Below are 15,827 nucleotides of genomic sequence, written 5' to 3'. Positions count from 1 at the left end.
GAAAAGGAACCTTTTTCCTCTTGGACTGGTCTCTGTAGAGAAGTGAGCCCTCCCTCATTTTCTTTTCTCCCCTTTTAAACATTTTGTCCCAGTGTTCCAGAGTCTTTTGGGAGCAGCCAAATGCCTCCCCAAATTTGGAGACTGGCTTAGAAAGTACCTTTACTCCTCTTTTCCTGGGATTGATCCATATGAGTCCCAACTGGGACAGTCTGCCCTATTTATTCCTGAGTGGGAGTTTTGGGTAAAGGAGCTGGGTTTCCTGGGAGATGGGTGGCCTGTGGAATTGGCGAAAAGCAAACAAAACCTGAACCTTGTCTCAAAACAAAGAGATATCTTAAAGACTGTATCCTTTTTAGAAACAGGACTGCACTGATTGCAATGTAGGCTCCCTTTGCTATGAATTGTCTCAAACCTGGGCTCTGGGAATTGGGAAGTTTGGATTTTTGCTTTCTCTTAAAAGGAGTTTTAGGATTTTGTAAAACTTGGCACCTTACATTTCTCTTTATTTAGGAAGAGAAAATTATTTTGTGAAAAGAGACTGGTGATTTTCTTTTAGGAAGCTGGAGAAAAATTGGAAAATGATAAGTTAGCATGAGATGATTTTGGTGTTCTGCTTTTTGAGGCAGTGTTACAAATAGAATTTTACTATAAATAGTCTTATAAATTTATTTATGATAAAGTCTTATAAATAGAATTTTAAAAGTAAGTTTATTCTGGCAAACTTGTATGTTTTTAGGACTCTGTTCTGAACAATGTACCATGAAATTCTATTCAGTTGTTTTGAAAGATTAACTGTTTTTGAAATTGAGTTTATAACTGCTGCATAGTCGATCTCCTGAGCGTCATTCGTTTCTGTCTCTGTAGTACCTTCATGAAAATGGTATTATACACAGGGACTTAAAGCCTGAGAATGTGCTTCTGTCATCTCAGAAAGAGGACTGTCTTATAAAGGTAAGGAATCTTGATTTCATGGCCCAGCAAATCTGGATGCTTCATCAGAAACCTTCTTAAAATTGTTATTTATCAGAGCTGAAGTGTTCAACACCCTTGGAATATGAACTGTATCCATGGGAATCTTTTTTGCACATGAGAGGACGGCATTCTTGGTCGTTTGCCTTTGCCCTGTATCCTTTCTTTGTTTCCTCCACGGTTTGCTCTCGTTGAGAGGAGACGGAGCATAGTCAGATAAAGACCTGGCCTTGGAGCCAGGAAGGCTTGGTTCCTGTCTGGCGGCAGGGCTCATCCAGGCTGAGTGACCGTGGGCAAGGCGTCGAGCCTCTGAGTGTCCCAGGCCACTCCTGGACACTGCAGGCTGTAGTCTGCATTAGAGGGGGGACTTCCTCGCCAGGGGTTCCTTACACAGATGACATCACACATCTGGTCACATCTACTTGATAAAAGTGAAGGACAAACGCTAATTCTTCATATTATTAAAATATTAAGCAACAGAATTATAAATATCATGAATTTAGGACAGTTGGTTTAAATTAAAGTTAAACCACAGTTAAGAAGTTAAACCAGTCGGCTCTCCTTGTGTAAGTATATCCTATAAAGTGAATCCCTCTGGCCCTTAATTTTAGATTACCGATTTTGGGCAATCAAAGATTCTTGGGGAGACGTCTCTTATGAGAACCTTGTGTGGCACGCCCACCTACTTGGCTCCGGAGGTTGTCATTTCCATGGGCTCCGCCGGCTACACACGCGCTGTGGACTGCTGGAGTTTAGGGGTCATCCTCTTTGTTTGGTAAGGTGGTCTTCTGGGCCTCGGAATTTGGGTGGAGCTAGCTGGATGCCTGTAGACTTTGTTTAATTCACATTCCACTATGCATCCCTATTTCAAACAGTGTTTGAGTACTATGGTAAGTATTAGATTTAAATTTAATGCTATGTGAAACAGCATTTTGACTTCTGATCGCACAGAGAAACTGCATGTTATTGTCTGATTCTGAAAACATGATGGCTCCTTTTCCTTTCCATCCCCACTCAGCCTTAGTGGATATCCACCTTTCTCGGAGCATAAGACTCAAGTCCCTTTGAAGGATCAGATCGTCAGTGGGAAATACAAACTCATCCCAGAAGTCTGGGAGGCCGTCTCAGACAAGGGTATGGATGGATGTACTGAAAGGGGGAAGCCAGAAGAGGCGGGGGTTGCTTTCTCTTTGCTGTGAACCTCCTAGTTCCACGTCTGTTTAACTCTGTGGCATTGGCTGCTGGGTTATCGACAAGGTTCATGTTCATGTTCTGGTTGTTTTGCAGACTTTTGTTGGATTAAACAGGTTATAGTTGTAGCAAGAAGCACAAGAAATAAGCGTAGAGAGTAACTTGACTTCATGTCGTTTTAAAAATACAACTTTTATAATTCTCTAGAATAAAAAACGAGCAAAAATTAGGAAGGTAGAACTTTCATAGCTGAAAAATATAACATGATTTATTATCAATAATGGAAAGTCAAAATATTTTTACTGGGTGGCACATTATTAAAATGTGTTTGAGCCATCCCTAGATTGGTTTTGCTTCCTTTCTATGTTAACCACGTGTAAGGCCCTATTCTAATGATCTTAGAGTGTAGAAGAACGGTTCTTTACCTAAGCTTTGCTGTGATCAGCTGGTGTGTGATATCTGGACCACCTAGGCACTAAGAAGTGGAAACATTTTTAGTTCTGTCTGGAAAAGTGAAGATTTAATGCATTTGGAATTTAGACAGCAAGGGAATAGAGGAATAGAGGGAAGAGGGAAAGGAGAAAGTTTTGAAAAGGCACTCCTTAGCAACCTTCAGGCTGTTTTGAAGAATGCGGTAAGAGGAGATGAGTGGGGAAGTTGAATTGATTATAAGGGAGGGTGTCATGAGTTTAAACTCTGTTTAAATAGCACGTAAAGCAAGTCCACAGAACTCCCTGGGTTCCATTCCTCCTTAAGCCATTGATGAGCAGTGTGACCTCAGGGAAAATCCCTTCTGTGTGAGATTCCCTTTCCTCATCTGTGGAATAAGGGGGTTGGACTAGATCAGCCTAGTTGGACTAGATCTTCATTTTCACCAATCTCTACCTGAAATTTAGCATTTCCTTCAATTATAAGTTAAAAAACAAACACAATAAACCCTCCATGGTTTTGAGAAGGAATCCATAGGTTCCCCAGACTGCCAAAGAGACCCCCAGAAAGGCTAAGAACCCCTAGATGAGATGGTTTCTAAAGTCTTTTTTTACTACTGCGATTCTATAAACATGCCACAGGAACACGATCGGCAGAAAGTGAGAATGTTTAGCGTGGACAGAAGACCTAGTGGGAACAAGGGTGTGTGGCCTTGTTCTGCTTGGCTTCAGAGGTCAGAACCAGGAGTAGTGGGTGAAAGATGCAAAGAGGGAGATTTATGCATGATTCCAAAAGTGGGGTGGGCTTTCCTGGGAGGGTTGTGGTTTTCCTCTCCCTGGATGCTTCAGGGCCACTTTGAACTGGGGGGCTCTGTTATTAGTGGGATTCCCATTTAGGTAGCAGTTAGACCAAATGGACCCTGCCATTGTGATAATGCCTGGACCTTTTAACATTCCGTTCAGTGGATGATTGATTGAGTGAGTGCTGGGTAAACTGCTGCCTCATTTGGTTTTAGCTCTGGATCTTGTTAAGAAGTTGCTGGTAGTGGATCCACAGAAACGCTATACGACAGAAGAGGCCTTGGCGCATCCGTGGCTTCAGGTACGTATCAAGTTTGTCCTTACAGCAAAATGCCATCACATTTCCTGTGCTGAGTCGATGACCGCTGACATAGCAAAACTCTTAGTTTTTGGCCCCCGTTGTGTTCAGAGGAACCCATAGTTGTCAGTCATTTCATTTAATGAACTCACCACTACACACTGAGCTGGGTCTAGGAGATGGCCAGGTAGACAGCTGACCTTGGGGCAAGTGCAGGGCGCTGTGCCCTGGGACACTTTGCACTGTTTCAGAAGCGAGCAGAGTTTTAACGTTAGAAAATTCTGATCCCCTGGGTAGGTGGGTTTTCATTTTATAATAAGCCGGGTTGCTGCGATACGGTAAAGGTGTCAAGTCCCTAGGGGATAGTAACACACAGGTAGGGTGGGTTGTTTTTTTTTCCCCTGGACTTTGCTTAGACTGAGAGTGAGTAAATGTCAGGTGTGGGTTTTAGTTCAGGCATTGGAGGGATGTGGGGTAGGCAGAAGTAGAGCTTCATCAAGTGCAGAGAATGAGGTTCTTGCCCTTGAAGAATTTCCTTCTAGCCACTGCCTGCCATTAAAATAAAATGGAGATGTTGTGAATCTGCTGCAGACCATATGTCATATGGCAGATTTCGGTTCCACTTTACTCAGTAGTGTGCCAAGGGTCCTATCAGGGTAAGGGGAGAGGGTAGACTGTATACCAGCCATATTAAGGTGTTCCACGTGTGAGGAAAGGCATTGTTTCACATCAGGGACACTTGAGTAAAAGGTTTGGGAGGTCCCCGAGATCGTGGAAAAATGTTCTTTAGTGGTAACTTTGTCCTCATTGGTCGGCTCCCTGGGTCTTTAGGATGAATTAATCTGCCTTTTCTAATGGCATGTTAACTGTCCTGTTTAGATTGTAAGTTGACTGCGTAGGCTGTGTCTTCGTTCTACTTGGCCCTAGCATTTACCACCCTAACCCTTGGCAGAGCCGACCTAGAACATGTTCAACTGGTGGCTGGTTCATTTGCTGTTTCCTGTGAGATTGGGAGGGCTTAACCACCATTAATTTGAGAGAGCACAGTTATAGGCCAGAAAATATTTAGTAGCATTAGGTAAATTGATAAATAGGTACAAGGGGATACTTTATTTATTTGGGGGGGGGAGGCATTTGGGGCTAAATGACCTGCCCAGAGTCACACAGCTAATTGTCAAGTGTCTGAGGCTGGATTTGAAGGCGATACTAAATTTAAATGTGAGCATTACCGTAGTGTATTGAAAAGGGAGCTGGGCTGATATGCACTCAGTGTGACAGCTAAAGGGGGAGAGACTTGAGGCAATAGTGATGGGATGTGGGGATGAGCAGCGTCAGGGCAGAGAAAGGGGATGTATTCGAGAGATGCTACAAAGGTGGAAATGCCAGAACCTGACAGCTGATTGAATGTGGGGGTGAAAGTGGAGTCAAGGATGACACCTCGGCTGGGAGCCCAGGGAACCAAGTAGTTTCTTCAGTCAAACAAAGGTATCAAGTTACCTCTGGGAGAAGTAATTGGCCCAAATTCACACCAGGTTGTAATTCATTGATCACGTCTTTTCATTGGGGAATAGATTTGGATAGAAGAGAAGGAGACAGGTCCCAGGATTCAGAAAGCCTAGTTGTGCTGAAGAACTCTTTTGTCAATTTTGTTTAAGACTGGCTCTTTTCACAAACATGAAATCTTTTTAACATTCACAAATAAAGGCTTTGGGTGTTGCTCTAGAACATCATCCCTTCCCCAAAAACAAAAAACAAAACAACAACCCCCAAAACAAAAACCTTTGCCAAATTATGTCAATTTGGATCATGAGGGCTCTGGAGACAAGTGATTTGGAAGCAAAAAGGAGCTTTTGTCACTAGGGATTCAAATCTGAAGGAAACAAGAATCCTTTTCTGTGTTCTAATGGGGACAGTTGTGTTGGGTTCAGGGTCCCTCTTTCCATGAGTTTGTATTTGGGTCATGACTAGGAGTTGGATGTGAACAATGCTTTTAAATTCAATATAGTGTTTTACTTGTAATCTTCATCCGGAGGAAAACTGTTATAAATAGATAAGGAAATCACTGGCCATTCCAGGGATCTGAATTTTTGTTGCTGTGGGTATTATTTGCAGTACTTCACTGCCCTTTTGTAACTCAGGTGGTCTTGACAGTCACTCTGGCTGAGAATGTCATCATCCTGTAATTCCTCTGGTGACTGGCCTTCTGAGCATAGCTAGATTGATGTTGAGACATATGGTCAGAACCAGCTTGGAATTAGGTGCTAGAGAAGCCAGGACACAAATTAAATGGCCCTTGTCTTCTCCATTTTCAAGGAGATTATGTTCTTGTGGGGTGAAAAATAATGTGCTCATTGGCAAATAATGTAGAAAGCAGTTTGGAGAAGAAGTACCAGAAGGGTGGGGCTAGGGCTATGAAGTAAGAAGGCCTCCTTCCCGTATGGAGGTAGCAGCTATGTACGCTCTTCTTGGAAGGAAGCCAGGCATTCTTAGAGGAGGCAGTGAGGTGAGTGGGCACGTGTAGAGGTCTGGAACCTTTGACAGAGAGTGATATATGATCAGTCTGTCCAGATAGACTGGAGCCAGTTTAGAGTGTGTATTTTATCCTAGGCCATCCTAGGGAGTGATTTGAACTAAAAAGATCAGACTCCTGCTTGAGGAATTTCAATTTGGCAGCTGTGTGCAGGATGGATGGGCGAAGAGGCTGGAGTCAGAGAGACCATATAGAAAGCTTTTACAACAGTCCAAGTGAGAGAGAGGTAAGGAGGACCTGAATCTGGGTGGTGGGCTTGTCATTGGGGAGAAGGGGACAGTTGTGAGTGATGTTGTTGAGGGTACAAGGACTGAAAGGATGGTGATACCATCAGTAGAAATAGGAAAATAATTAAGGGGGTGGTCTTGGGAGAAAGATAAAGAGCTATGTTTTGGACATGGGATTGTTGACTTAGAGCTGAAAAGGACCCCAGATGCTCTTTAGTTCAATCCCCTTATTGTTTAGATGAAGAAACTGAGGCCCAAGAAAAGTTGTAACCTGTTGAGTATGAGATGCCTTATAGGACTTCCATTTAGAGATGTCTAATAGGTAGTTGGTGATCCAGGACTGATGTTCTGGAGAGACAAGAGTTGAATGTACAGATCTGGGAGTCATCTCATTACGATGATAATCAAACTCATTGGAGCTGAAGAGATGACAAGAGACTGCAGAAAGAATAGAGGCCCCAAGTTAGGGGGCATGATGTGGTCAACAATTCAGCACAGGAGACTGAGAAAGAGCTGTCAGACAAGAGGAGAACCCAGAGGGCAGGGGCACAAAAACCCAGAGAGGGGGCTCAACACCATACAATTCAGTAGACAGGCCATGAAGGCCAGTGGAGGGGGGAGAGTTGTTTTAGAGTTGTGAGGAGAATATTGGGGGCGTGGAACCCCAATAGCAGACTCCCCCACAGTGCCTCCATACAGATCTGGAAAACACACCAGGACTTACTCCTGGTTTGGAAATCAAAGAAAGAAAATAACAGTGTGTCTTTTTTCCAGCCCGGATCAGCATAAGGAGACAGACGACGTCTGCAGATGCTGGGGATATGAGTCTAGCCAGGAAATGCTGTACTGGGTATTCTGGCACAGAGACCGAAAGAGGCCTGAGGATGTGTGTCAGGGCAAGAAGAGGCCCCAGACCCACACGGAAGAGCCTGACCTTGTGCAGGGTGTAGGAACAGGTGCTCACTCATTACCCAGTTCTAGGTCAGAGATCCAGGGTGGGCTGAGGAGGGGACCTGGGCCTCAGGGTGACTTCCAGGGTGGAGTGACTGGTCACTAGGCCTAGGCTGGGTACTGAACAAGTAGCCAGTTCAAAAGCAAGCAGTACCTGTGTGGGTCTCAGTTCAGCTTCCAGCCCCCTCGGAAGCCTGCAGCATAACAACCAGGACAGGAATCCCAAACCAAGGGGGAAGCCTGCAGTTCTGTCCCACTGAAGGAGCATAGCTTCCCAGGTGGCTGATAGTGGCTGAGTCCAACAGAAATCTACTGAAACTCTGGAGTGAGCCCACAGGCCTCTTGCTCAGACCCAAACTCCGATCAGTAACTTGCAGAGCTCAGACCAGGGGGCAGTGATCAGACGTTGTCCTGGATCAGACCACTTTGGGAGCACTGAAATCTTGCAGCCTGAGTTGTTGACCTCTTAGAATAACACAACATCATTACTCCAAGAATGTAACAGAATGATGCAAGAAGACACAAGCTCAGACCCTAGACAGTCCCCCCAGAGAACCTGGCCCTAAAATACAGTTTAAGTCAGGAAGCAGTCTGAAGAGTGAGCAAACAAAAAAAAAAAGGATCCCACCATAAAAAGTCAATATGGTGACAGAGATACTGAAGATACATACCTAGAAGAAGAGAATGATTCCAAAACATCTACAAATCCTCAAAGAAAAACGTAGCTTGGACATAAATATGACTAGCATTCCTAGAAGAGATGAAGTAAGGGTTAAGGGAAAAAAGGCAGAAGAGGTTTTATAAATAAAAAGAAATCACCAGATGAAAAATTTGGAAAAGGAGGAAGAACTGTGGAACTGGAAAGAAAATTAACAGCTTCTCATAAGAGATATAGAACTATATGCAAAGCAACAAACTTCCTGAAAATTAGATTGGATTGAATAGAAGCCAATGACTCCATAAGACAACATGAAATAATAAAGTCAAATTAGTAGGAAAAAACAAAGACAATGTAAAGTATCTCACAGTAAAACAACTGACTTGGAAAGCAGATTGAGGAGAGATAATTTAAGAATCACTGGACTACCTGGAAGCCATGACCAAAACAAGAACTGAGACATCATATTACAAGAAATCTTAAAACTGCCCAGTCTTTATAGAACCAGAGGGCAAAGTAGAAATAGAATCCTATGGTTACAACCAAAATAAAAAAATGAAAACTCTCGGAAACAAGATAGCCCAAAATCCAGAGTTTCCAATTCAAATATAAAATACTGCAAGTAGCCAGAAAGAAAGAATCCAACTTTTGAGGAGCCACAGTCTGGATCACACATGATTTAGCAGCCAGCACTTGTTAGGAATGGAGAGCTTGGAATATGATTTTCCAAAAGGCAAAGGATATGGGCTTATAGCTTACAAGAATAGCCTACCCAGGAAAACTGGGCCTAATCCTACAGGACAAACATTCCTGATGAGAAGACCAAAGCTGTATAGAAGTTTTGAAATATGAACACAAGAGTCAAGAGGAAATACAAGAAAATGTGAATGAGTAATCATAAACAATTAAATGAGTATATAAACTGTTTTCCTATCATGAGGGGTCACAGAGAGAGGTTAATAAGACAGAGGGTTTGAGAATAGTTTTGTTATGTTTTGATGATGTTAAAATAGAAATGGAATGGGGGGAAGAGAAAATACACTAGGGTAGGGAAAATTATCTCATGTAACTGGAGTGTATAACTAGAAGGCTATATAGATGAGAAAGAGGTAGGGGAAGTGGGTGACACTTGAACCTCATCTTTATCTGAATTGCTCAAGGAAGAAAGAACACACACACACACACACACACACATACATACTTCACACAATACCAGAAAAGATGAGAAGGGAAGGAGTGGAATGAGAGGGAAAGGAGGGATTAATCCTAAGATTAATTTAAATTAATTTAAGAATTAAAAAATTAATCCTAAGGAACAAACTTTACTTTAGGAGAGTGGATGGGGGGAAGAGGGAAGTGGTGGCTTAAAAGAAAAAAAAAGAAGCCTTAGCCTAAGAGCCTTAGGGTCTGGGTGAAGGAAAGAAAAGGGGCAGGGGAGCCAAAGCAAATTGCACTGGGGCTGAGCACATTCCTCCTGTCTCACCGATCTTTTGTGTATAAGGAGGAGGTAGGAAACAAAGTTGCTGATATTGACGAGATTAAAGTTGATCAGTTCTATGAAAACTACAACATCTTCTAGAAATAACATCAAAAAAAGATGTCATGTTCATCATAGGGGATTAGAAAGCTAAAGCAGGAAATAAAAAGATAATTGAAATAACAGGCAGGTTTGGCCTTGGAATACAAAATGCAGCAGGGCATAGACAGAGTTTGGTCAAGATAACTCTGGTCATCACAGCCACTCTTTTTTCCAACTATCCAAAAGGCTACTCTCTACACACGGATATCACTGGGTGGTCAATGTGGAACAACTGATTGGTTCAAGATTGGGAAAGCTGTATGACAAGGCTGTATATTGTCATTTGTTTAACTTTTAAGCAAAGTACATCGTGTGAAATGCCAGGCTGGACAAATCAAAAACTGGAATGAAAGTGGCCAGGAGAAATATCAACCATCTCAGATATGCAGACGCTACCACTCAGATAGCAGGAAGTGAAGAATAATTTAAGCCTTTTGATTTGCTTAAAAGAGGACAATACAAAAGCTGGCTTGAAGCTTAACATCCAAAAAACTAAGATCATGGCGGCTGGTCCCATGAATTCCTGGCACATGGAGGGAGAACATGGAAGCAGTGTCAGATTTTATATTCTTGGGCTCAGTGAACACTGCAGTTGGCAGCTGAAGCTGTGGAATTAAAAGACACTTGCTCCTTGGAAGGAAGGCTATGGCAGATCTGAACAGCAGACTGAAAACAGAGATCACCTGTCTGGGAGGGAACAAAAGCAGATTTTTATTGGTGGAAAAAAATAAAATTTTGGAAAAGAAAAAAAAAAGAAAAGCTTATTTGGGTGGTGGGATAGAAGGAAGGATAAAAGGACTTTCCCTTAGCAGGGAAGTCCTATTTGAGAGGAGATAACATAAATTTGAGTGGATCCAGTTAGCATTTTGTATGTATGACCTTCCTTCAGCACTGTTCAGCAGCCTTGAGAGGAGGAGCAAGGAAGGAAGGTAGCAGCAGTAAGCCAGAGTTGGAGTTTTATGCTATGTGAACCACGGGGGGGTCTGTGATTCAAGAATTAGGGGGCAATGTCTAGTGAAATGGCTAATTCTAGAGTCAAGACAGGAAAGGTAGGAAAGTGAGGCCAGAGGGGTGCAGTGCCTAGAAGTTATAGCGAGGATGGAAAATTCGATAAACATTTATTGCCTACTATGTGCCAGGCATTGTGCTAAATCTGTTTAGGAGGGGTAAGACCTCATGAGAAATGGAAAGAGAGCACATTATGGTCAGAGGAATTTGAGTCCTGGATCATAGAGGTGGGATAATTGCGAGTGACGTCAAGATCAAAGGTATGGCCACCTTGGTGTGTGGTTGAGATGGAATGAAGGAGTGGGTCACTAGAGTTGAAGCAGGTGAGGAGCCAGTAGGCTCCGGTGTTTAAAGGAATGTCAGTGTGCATGTTGGAGTGAAGGCCCGTAGTATAAGGGCAGGTTTGGGGAGGAAGATTGTGTGTCAGGTACCGAAATCCTTGGGGGATTGTAGATGATTTCCACATTGATCTGGATGGGGTGATATTTCTGGATAAAGCGAAGAGGAGCATTTGCCGAGATGGCAGGAAGGAGAGGAAAGAGAACGCAAAGCTTAGGGGGTTGTATGACAGAGCTGAGGATCCAAAACCATCTTGACAGGCTAGAACATCGGGCCAAATCTAACGCAGTGATGTTTAAGAGGGATGAACTAAGCCACATTTTGGTGTTTAAGGAAATCAACATCACAATTTGTCTATACGACATCTGGTGGTTTTGGAATGGGAATTTACTCGGAGTCAGCAGTGTGACACGGCCGCCAAAAACAGCTAATGTAATTTTGGGCTGCTTTAAGAGGGAAAACTTTTGAGAAAATGGTAGTTGATCGACGGTGTCATTGTACTCTGGTCAGACCACATTTGGAGTATCGCGTTCTGATCTAGGTACCGTGCTGTAGTAAGGTCATAGCTACAGATTATCTAGAGGTGGGCAACCAAGATGGTGGACAGCCTTGAGTTCATGTTATATGAGCATCACTTGTAGGAACTGAGAATGAATGTTTAGTCTGAAAAAGAAAAGACTTTGACTTGGTAAAATGGGGCGGAAGGAGGCAGCGCATACAATAACTGTTTAAGTATTGGAAAGGTCGTCACATGAAAGAGACTTATTTTTGTTTGGCCCCAGAGACCAGAGTCAAGACCAGTGGGGAGACGTTATAAAGTGGCAAGTTCAGCCAAGCTCAATGTCAGGAAAACCTGGCTAAGAATTTGAGCTGTCCCAAAGTGAAATGATGTTATTTGAGAGCTGGTGGGGTTTTCCTCCTTAGAGAAAGGCAAAGGCTGGATGTTTGACATCAAATGTGTTGTAGACGGATAATGTTTCAGATGGGGCTGAACTTGACCACTAAGGACGCGTCTGAATCTGACATTGACATTCTGTGACCCTTGTAATCTGTCTGAGGAGACTCTGGAAGAAATGGGGCATTTTCCATAAATACTTACCGAGTGTGTTTTACATGGGCCAGGTCATATATTGGGAAATAGGCGAGAGACAGGTTTACAGAGGTGACGATTTGGCATATTCAGTTAACCAGGTGAAATGATTGGCCCATTTATTGTCCTAGAGGCTCCAGCTTGAGGATGAAGATGATTCTAGGAGAAATCTGCAGGATACATTGGAAGGTATAATTATCCAGGGCCTTGTCCTTTTTCCCCTCTTCACTCAATTTCTAAATGTTATTGGTACCAGGATGTGGGAAGGAAGACCTGGAATTGAAATCAGTTGGCCTTTCTGCCAGTGAGCAGATGTAAGTGTTTGGTATCAGGAAGTTGGAAAGAAATAGTCTGGGGACTAGCTTTGGATTTCATAATTTCCTGTCTCCCATTAGTACGGGTAATTGAGAGCTGGCTGTATTTGAACTAGCTTTAGCAGAAATTGTTTGGCAATGATTGAACCCAGGCATAGGGGATAGGGATTGGACCTGTGACTTCCCTGGTAGAGAGAACTTTCTGGTGCGGAAATTCTTCTTCCGGTGCAGGTTGGCATCTTCTCTGCAGCGTACAGTCTTAGAGTCACCTGGAGTATGGTGAGATTATGGGACTTGCCCAGGGTCCCACAGCCAGTGTGGGCCAGAGGGGGCACTCGAACACCGGGATCTTTGGCTTCCATGCCAGCTGAGACATGCTGCCACGCTGAATGTGAAGGAATGGATAGAGAAATAAATCTCTCAGTTGTCCCACCTTAAGTGCCGTCATTTAGACTTAATTCACGTCAGATACCACGAACTCCTTTATCAGAAAAGTGCTCAAACCCTACAACGAGGGCCACCAAGGAAGCCTGCTTCCTTAGCCTCTATTTCTGGAGACTTTTACTAGAGGAATAAACAGTCGTCCATCCTGGATACTTGGAAGAATTGATTTTCTCATTCTTGTCTGTTATTGGAATGAATGATGAAGGCATTTCTTGGCCACTTATTATGTGCAAAGCATGCTCCTAACTGTTGGGGATACAAATCAAGAAGTCACAGTCCCTGCCCTCAAGGAGCTTACATTCCGGATGGTTCATGGAAGGCTGCAGCTGCAAGTCATATGAAAAGGTTCCTTGGTTCTTGGGGTGGGCAGCGGCAAAGCAGATGGTGATATCTCTTCTTTAATGTCATTTCCACTGGTAAAATCAGCACTCAGTTCCTGCTGAAGGCACTGGGCTGAAGCATGGTTATTCCCAAGGCTCTTGACTTCAAGGCCCTGGCTTGTCTCCCTTAGGTTCTGAGGGAAGATGGTGGTCACAGTGGTGGTAGGGGTTTGAGCTGCCTGGCCCATGCTGCTTCCTGACTCTTCCTCAGGGTGCCCACTGCTTCAGCTAGGTTGGCCTGCCTGCTCTGTGGGTGGCAGTTGGTTGGCATCTGGTGGGTGGAGCTGACCCCTTCTTCGTGGGAGTTGCTTCCCCAGCACGGCTGTGAGGACAGAGCTGGAAGGAGTCCAGGTAGTCTGGGAGATGCTGCCCCTCTTGTGCCCATCTTCCTCTCGGTGGCAGTTGTCAGCAGTTGTTCCTGGTGGTGATGAGGGGAGCCCCTTCTCTAGAACTATTTCTTCCCTCAGTGATGGCTGTAGGGTATGGGCTGGAGGCAGGTTTGGGGGTCACTGCGCTTCCCAAGGCTCTTGGACTCATGGTACTGGGCCTGGGTAGTCTGGGAGGCCGTGAAACATAGGGGATGGATACATCAGGGAAACCTCTTCAAATGATGCTAGATTGCATGTGTGTGTGTGGTTTTAAGGATGCCGTGTTTAACCAGCCTCTGGGCAATCCCTGGGAGCCAGTCTCTAAAATTTTATGTTGATATTATTTAACCCTGGAAATACTAAGAACAGGGAGCATGCTAGCTTTTGAGGTTCTGGGTTAGGGAAATTCTCTTTGGATCTCTAGATTTTCCATTAAAGCAAAATCCTTTCTGTCTGGGCTACCAGTTTTTACTGAGAACAACATAGTATCTCAACATAATAGAGTCCTGTTGGCTTAGTTAGGGATAAGTTTCAGGAAGGGGCTTGAAATTGTAAGAAACCTGTCTCCTTCCTCTGTGTGCCTGTTTTAAAGCATAGTATTATAACTCGGTCATGGAGTTGGCTTCTTTTAGGCCTCTCTTCCTCCCAGGGAGGTTATATTTATTTATTTTTTGGTTTTTGTTTTGTTTTGAAACTCTTTGTAGGATGAAGAGATGAAAAGCAAATTCCAGGCTCTGCTTATGGAGGAAACTAAGTCACCGAATCTACCTTTGAGCCCAGCCCAGGTACGGTGTTTTGTTAAACAAATGACGGAGTTTGAGGAGCCAGTGGTGGATTGAAGCGCATAAAATATTTACACAATGTCCATTTAGTGGTTTAAAAAACACCATTAAAGCCATCATTAATAGAACTTTTTTTTCCAAGGTAAGACATCCTAATTCTTTCCAAACTTTAAAATTCACATTCCACCAGCTTATACTCAGCATCAGCCAGGTGGAAAGCTCTGTATCCCGGGCTTGAGGGGAGATTCAGAGATGACAAAAATGGCTCCTTGACCCAAAGAATTTAGAATCTAATAGAGGAAAAGAATACAAGTCACCATAAGACACACTAGAACAAATCTATGCAGTGTGGGTGTGGAGAGAGCGCTAATGAGAATTCCAGGAAAGGGATTTATTGAGTGCCCTTAGATGGTCAAGCGGTAAGTTTGAAGTACTTGGTCCATTTCGGAGGACTAACCCTGGGCATCTTTGTTGAAGCGGCCTCCTTCCCTGGAGGGCTTGGGAGCCATTACAACACTGTTGTGATGCCAGTGTTGTTCCACGTAGTTGAGTCATTGTCAACTGATTGATTTGTGAAAACGTTGCCTGTAAAGTGCTTTATAATGACCAGATCACTGTCACGGCACTTTTTAAGGACGACTGACAACTTTCTGTGCCAGTGTGGGGGAGGGCAAGGCCCCCAGAGGAATCGTGAAGTCCGTGGCAGATACCCAGCTCTGCCCTTGGGTGGCGCTGTCCTTCCGGTTGCTCCATCTGTAAAGGAAAAGGGAAGGCCTCGATGGCCTTTGACGTCTGAGTCGTGTTATTTTACCGAAGAGAAAAGGGAGTTATCTCCCTTGTTTTACAGAGGAGGGAACTGAGGATCAGGAATGTGAACTGACTTGTCCAGTCACACAGATGGTAATTGTTAGAGGGGAGATTTGCACTCAGGTCCTCTGATCCCAAGGGTTGTACCTTTCCCATGGGATCACGGTTGGAGCACGTTTTTGTATGCGTTAGATGTTTTAAGACAAACTTTTTAGCTAAAAGGTTTGGTTTTTTTTTCAGCTCCCCACAAGCAGAAAGCGTCCCCACGAAGAGGAAGAAGAGGATGAAGCTAGCTCTTCAAAACATTGCCTAGCCTCCACCTCCATGCAGTCAGCACTACTGAAAGAAAAAAGAGACAGGAAGTGACTTTTATAACTTGTCTTTTGTTAGTCATTTTGGGATAATTTTCTATTTTTTATAAAGTGAATTTTTTAAAAAATGGAAAAATTGTTTAACATAATCATTGATGTACAAATAAAAAATTAATGTAATCATGGCTTTGTATTTGGATGATCAAATATGATATTAGGTATAATTAGTTATGCATCTCGAGCCGGAGGAGACCTTGGATTCGCTCTAGACCAACTCCCTCATTTTACAGGTGAAAGTATAATCCTATAGGAATAGGAATAGGAATGGGGAAGGGCACTGGCTGGGGAGTCA

General features: G+C 43.5%; 1 protein-coding gene across 2 annotated transcripts in view; it reads left to right on the top strand.

The window, feature by feature from the left end:
* Positions 1 to 15,615, top strand: part of CHEK2 (checkpoint kinase 2) — a 44,329-nt gene extending 28,714 nt beyond the window's left edge. The window contains exons 10-15 of one of the 2 annotated variants that reach the window (XM_027864850.1): positions 865 to 951; positions 1,581 to 1,744; positions 1,988 to 2,103; positions 3,605 to 3,690; positions 14,280 to 14,360; positions 15,405 to 15,615. In XM_027864850.1, coding sequence (XP_027720651.1) covers positions 865 to 951; positions 1,581 to 1,744; positions 1,988 to 2,103; positions 3,605 to 3,690; positions 14,280 to 14,360; positions 15,405 to 15,530 — 660 coding nt within the window. In that variant the 3' untranslated portion in view covers positions 15,531 to 15,615. The remainder of the gene's footprint in view (positions 1 to 864; positions 952 to 1,580; positions 1,745 to 1,987; positions 2,104 to 3,604; positions 3,691 to 14,279; positions 14,361 to 15,404) is intronic. The other variant, XM_027864860.1, reaches the window with a different exon arrangement.
* The last annotated feature ends 212 nt before the right edge of the window (positions 15,616 to 15,827 follow it).

Source organism: Vombatus ursinus, unplaced genomic scaffold (genome assembly GCF_900497805.2).
Source record: "Vombatus ursinus unplaced genomic scaffold, bare-nosed wombat genome assembly UNPS02001287.1, whole genome shotgun sequence".
NCBI classification, from domain to species: domain Eukaryota; kingdom Metazoa; phylum Chordata; class Mammalia; order Diprotodontia; family Vombatidae; genus Vombatus; species Vombatus ursinus.
This window is presented reverse-complemented; position numbering and strand designations above follow the sequence as displayed.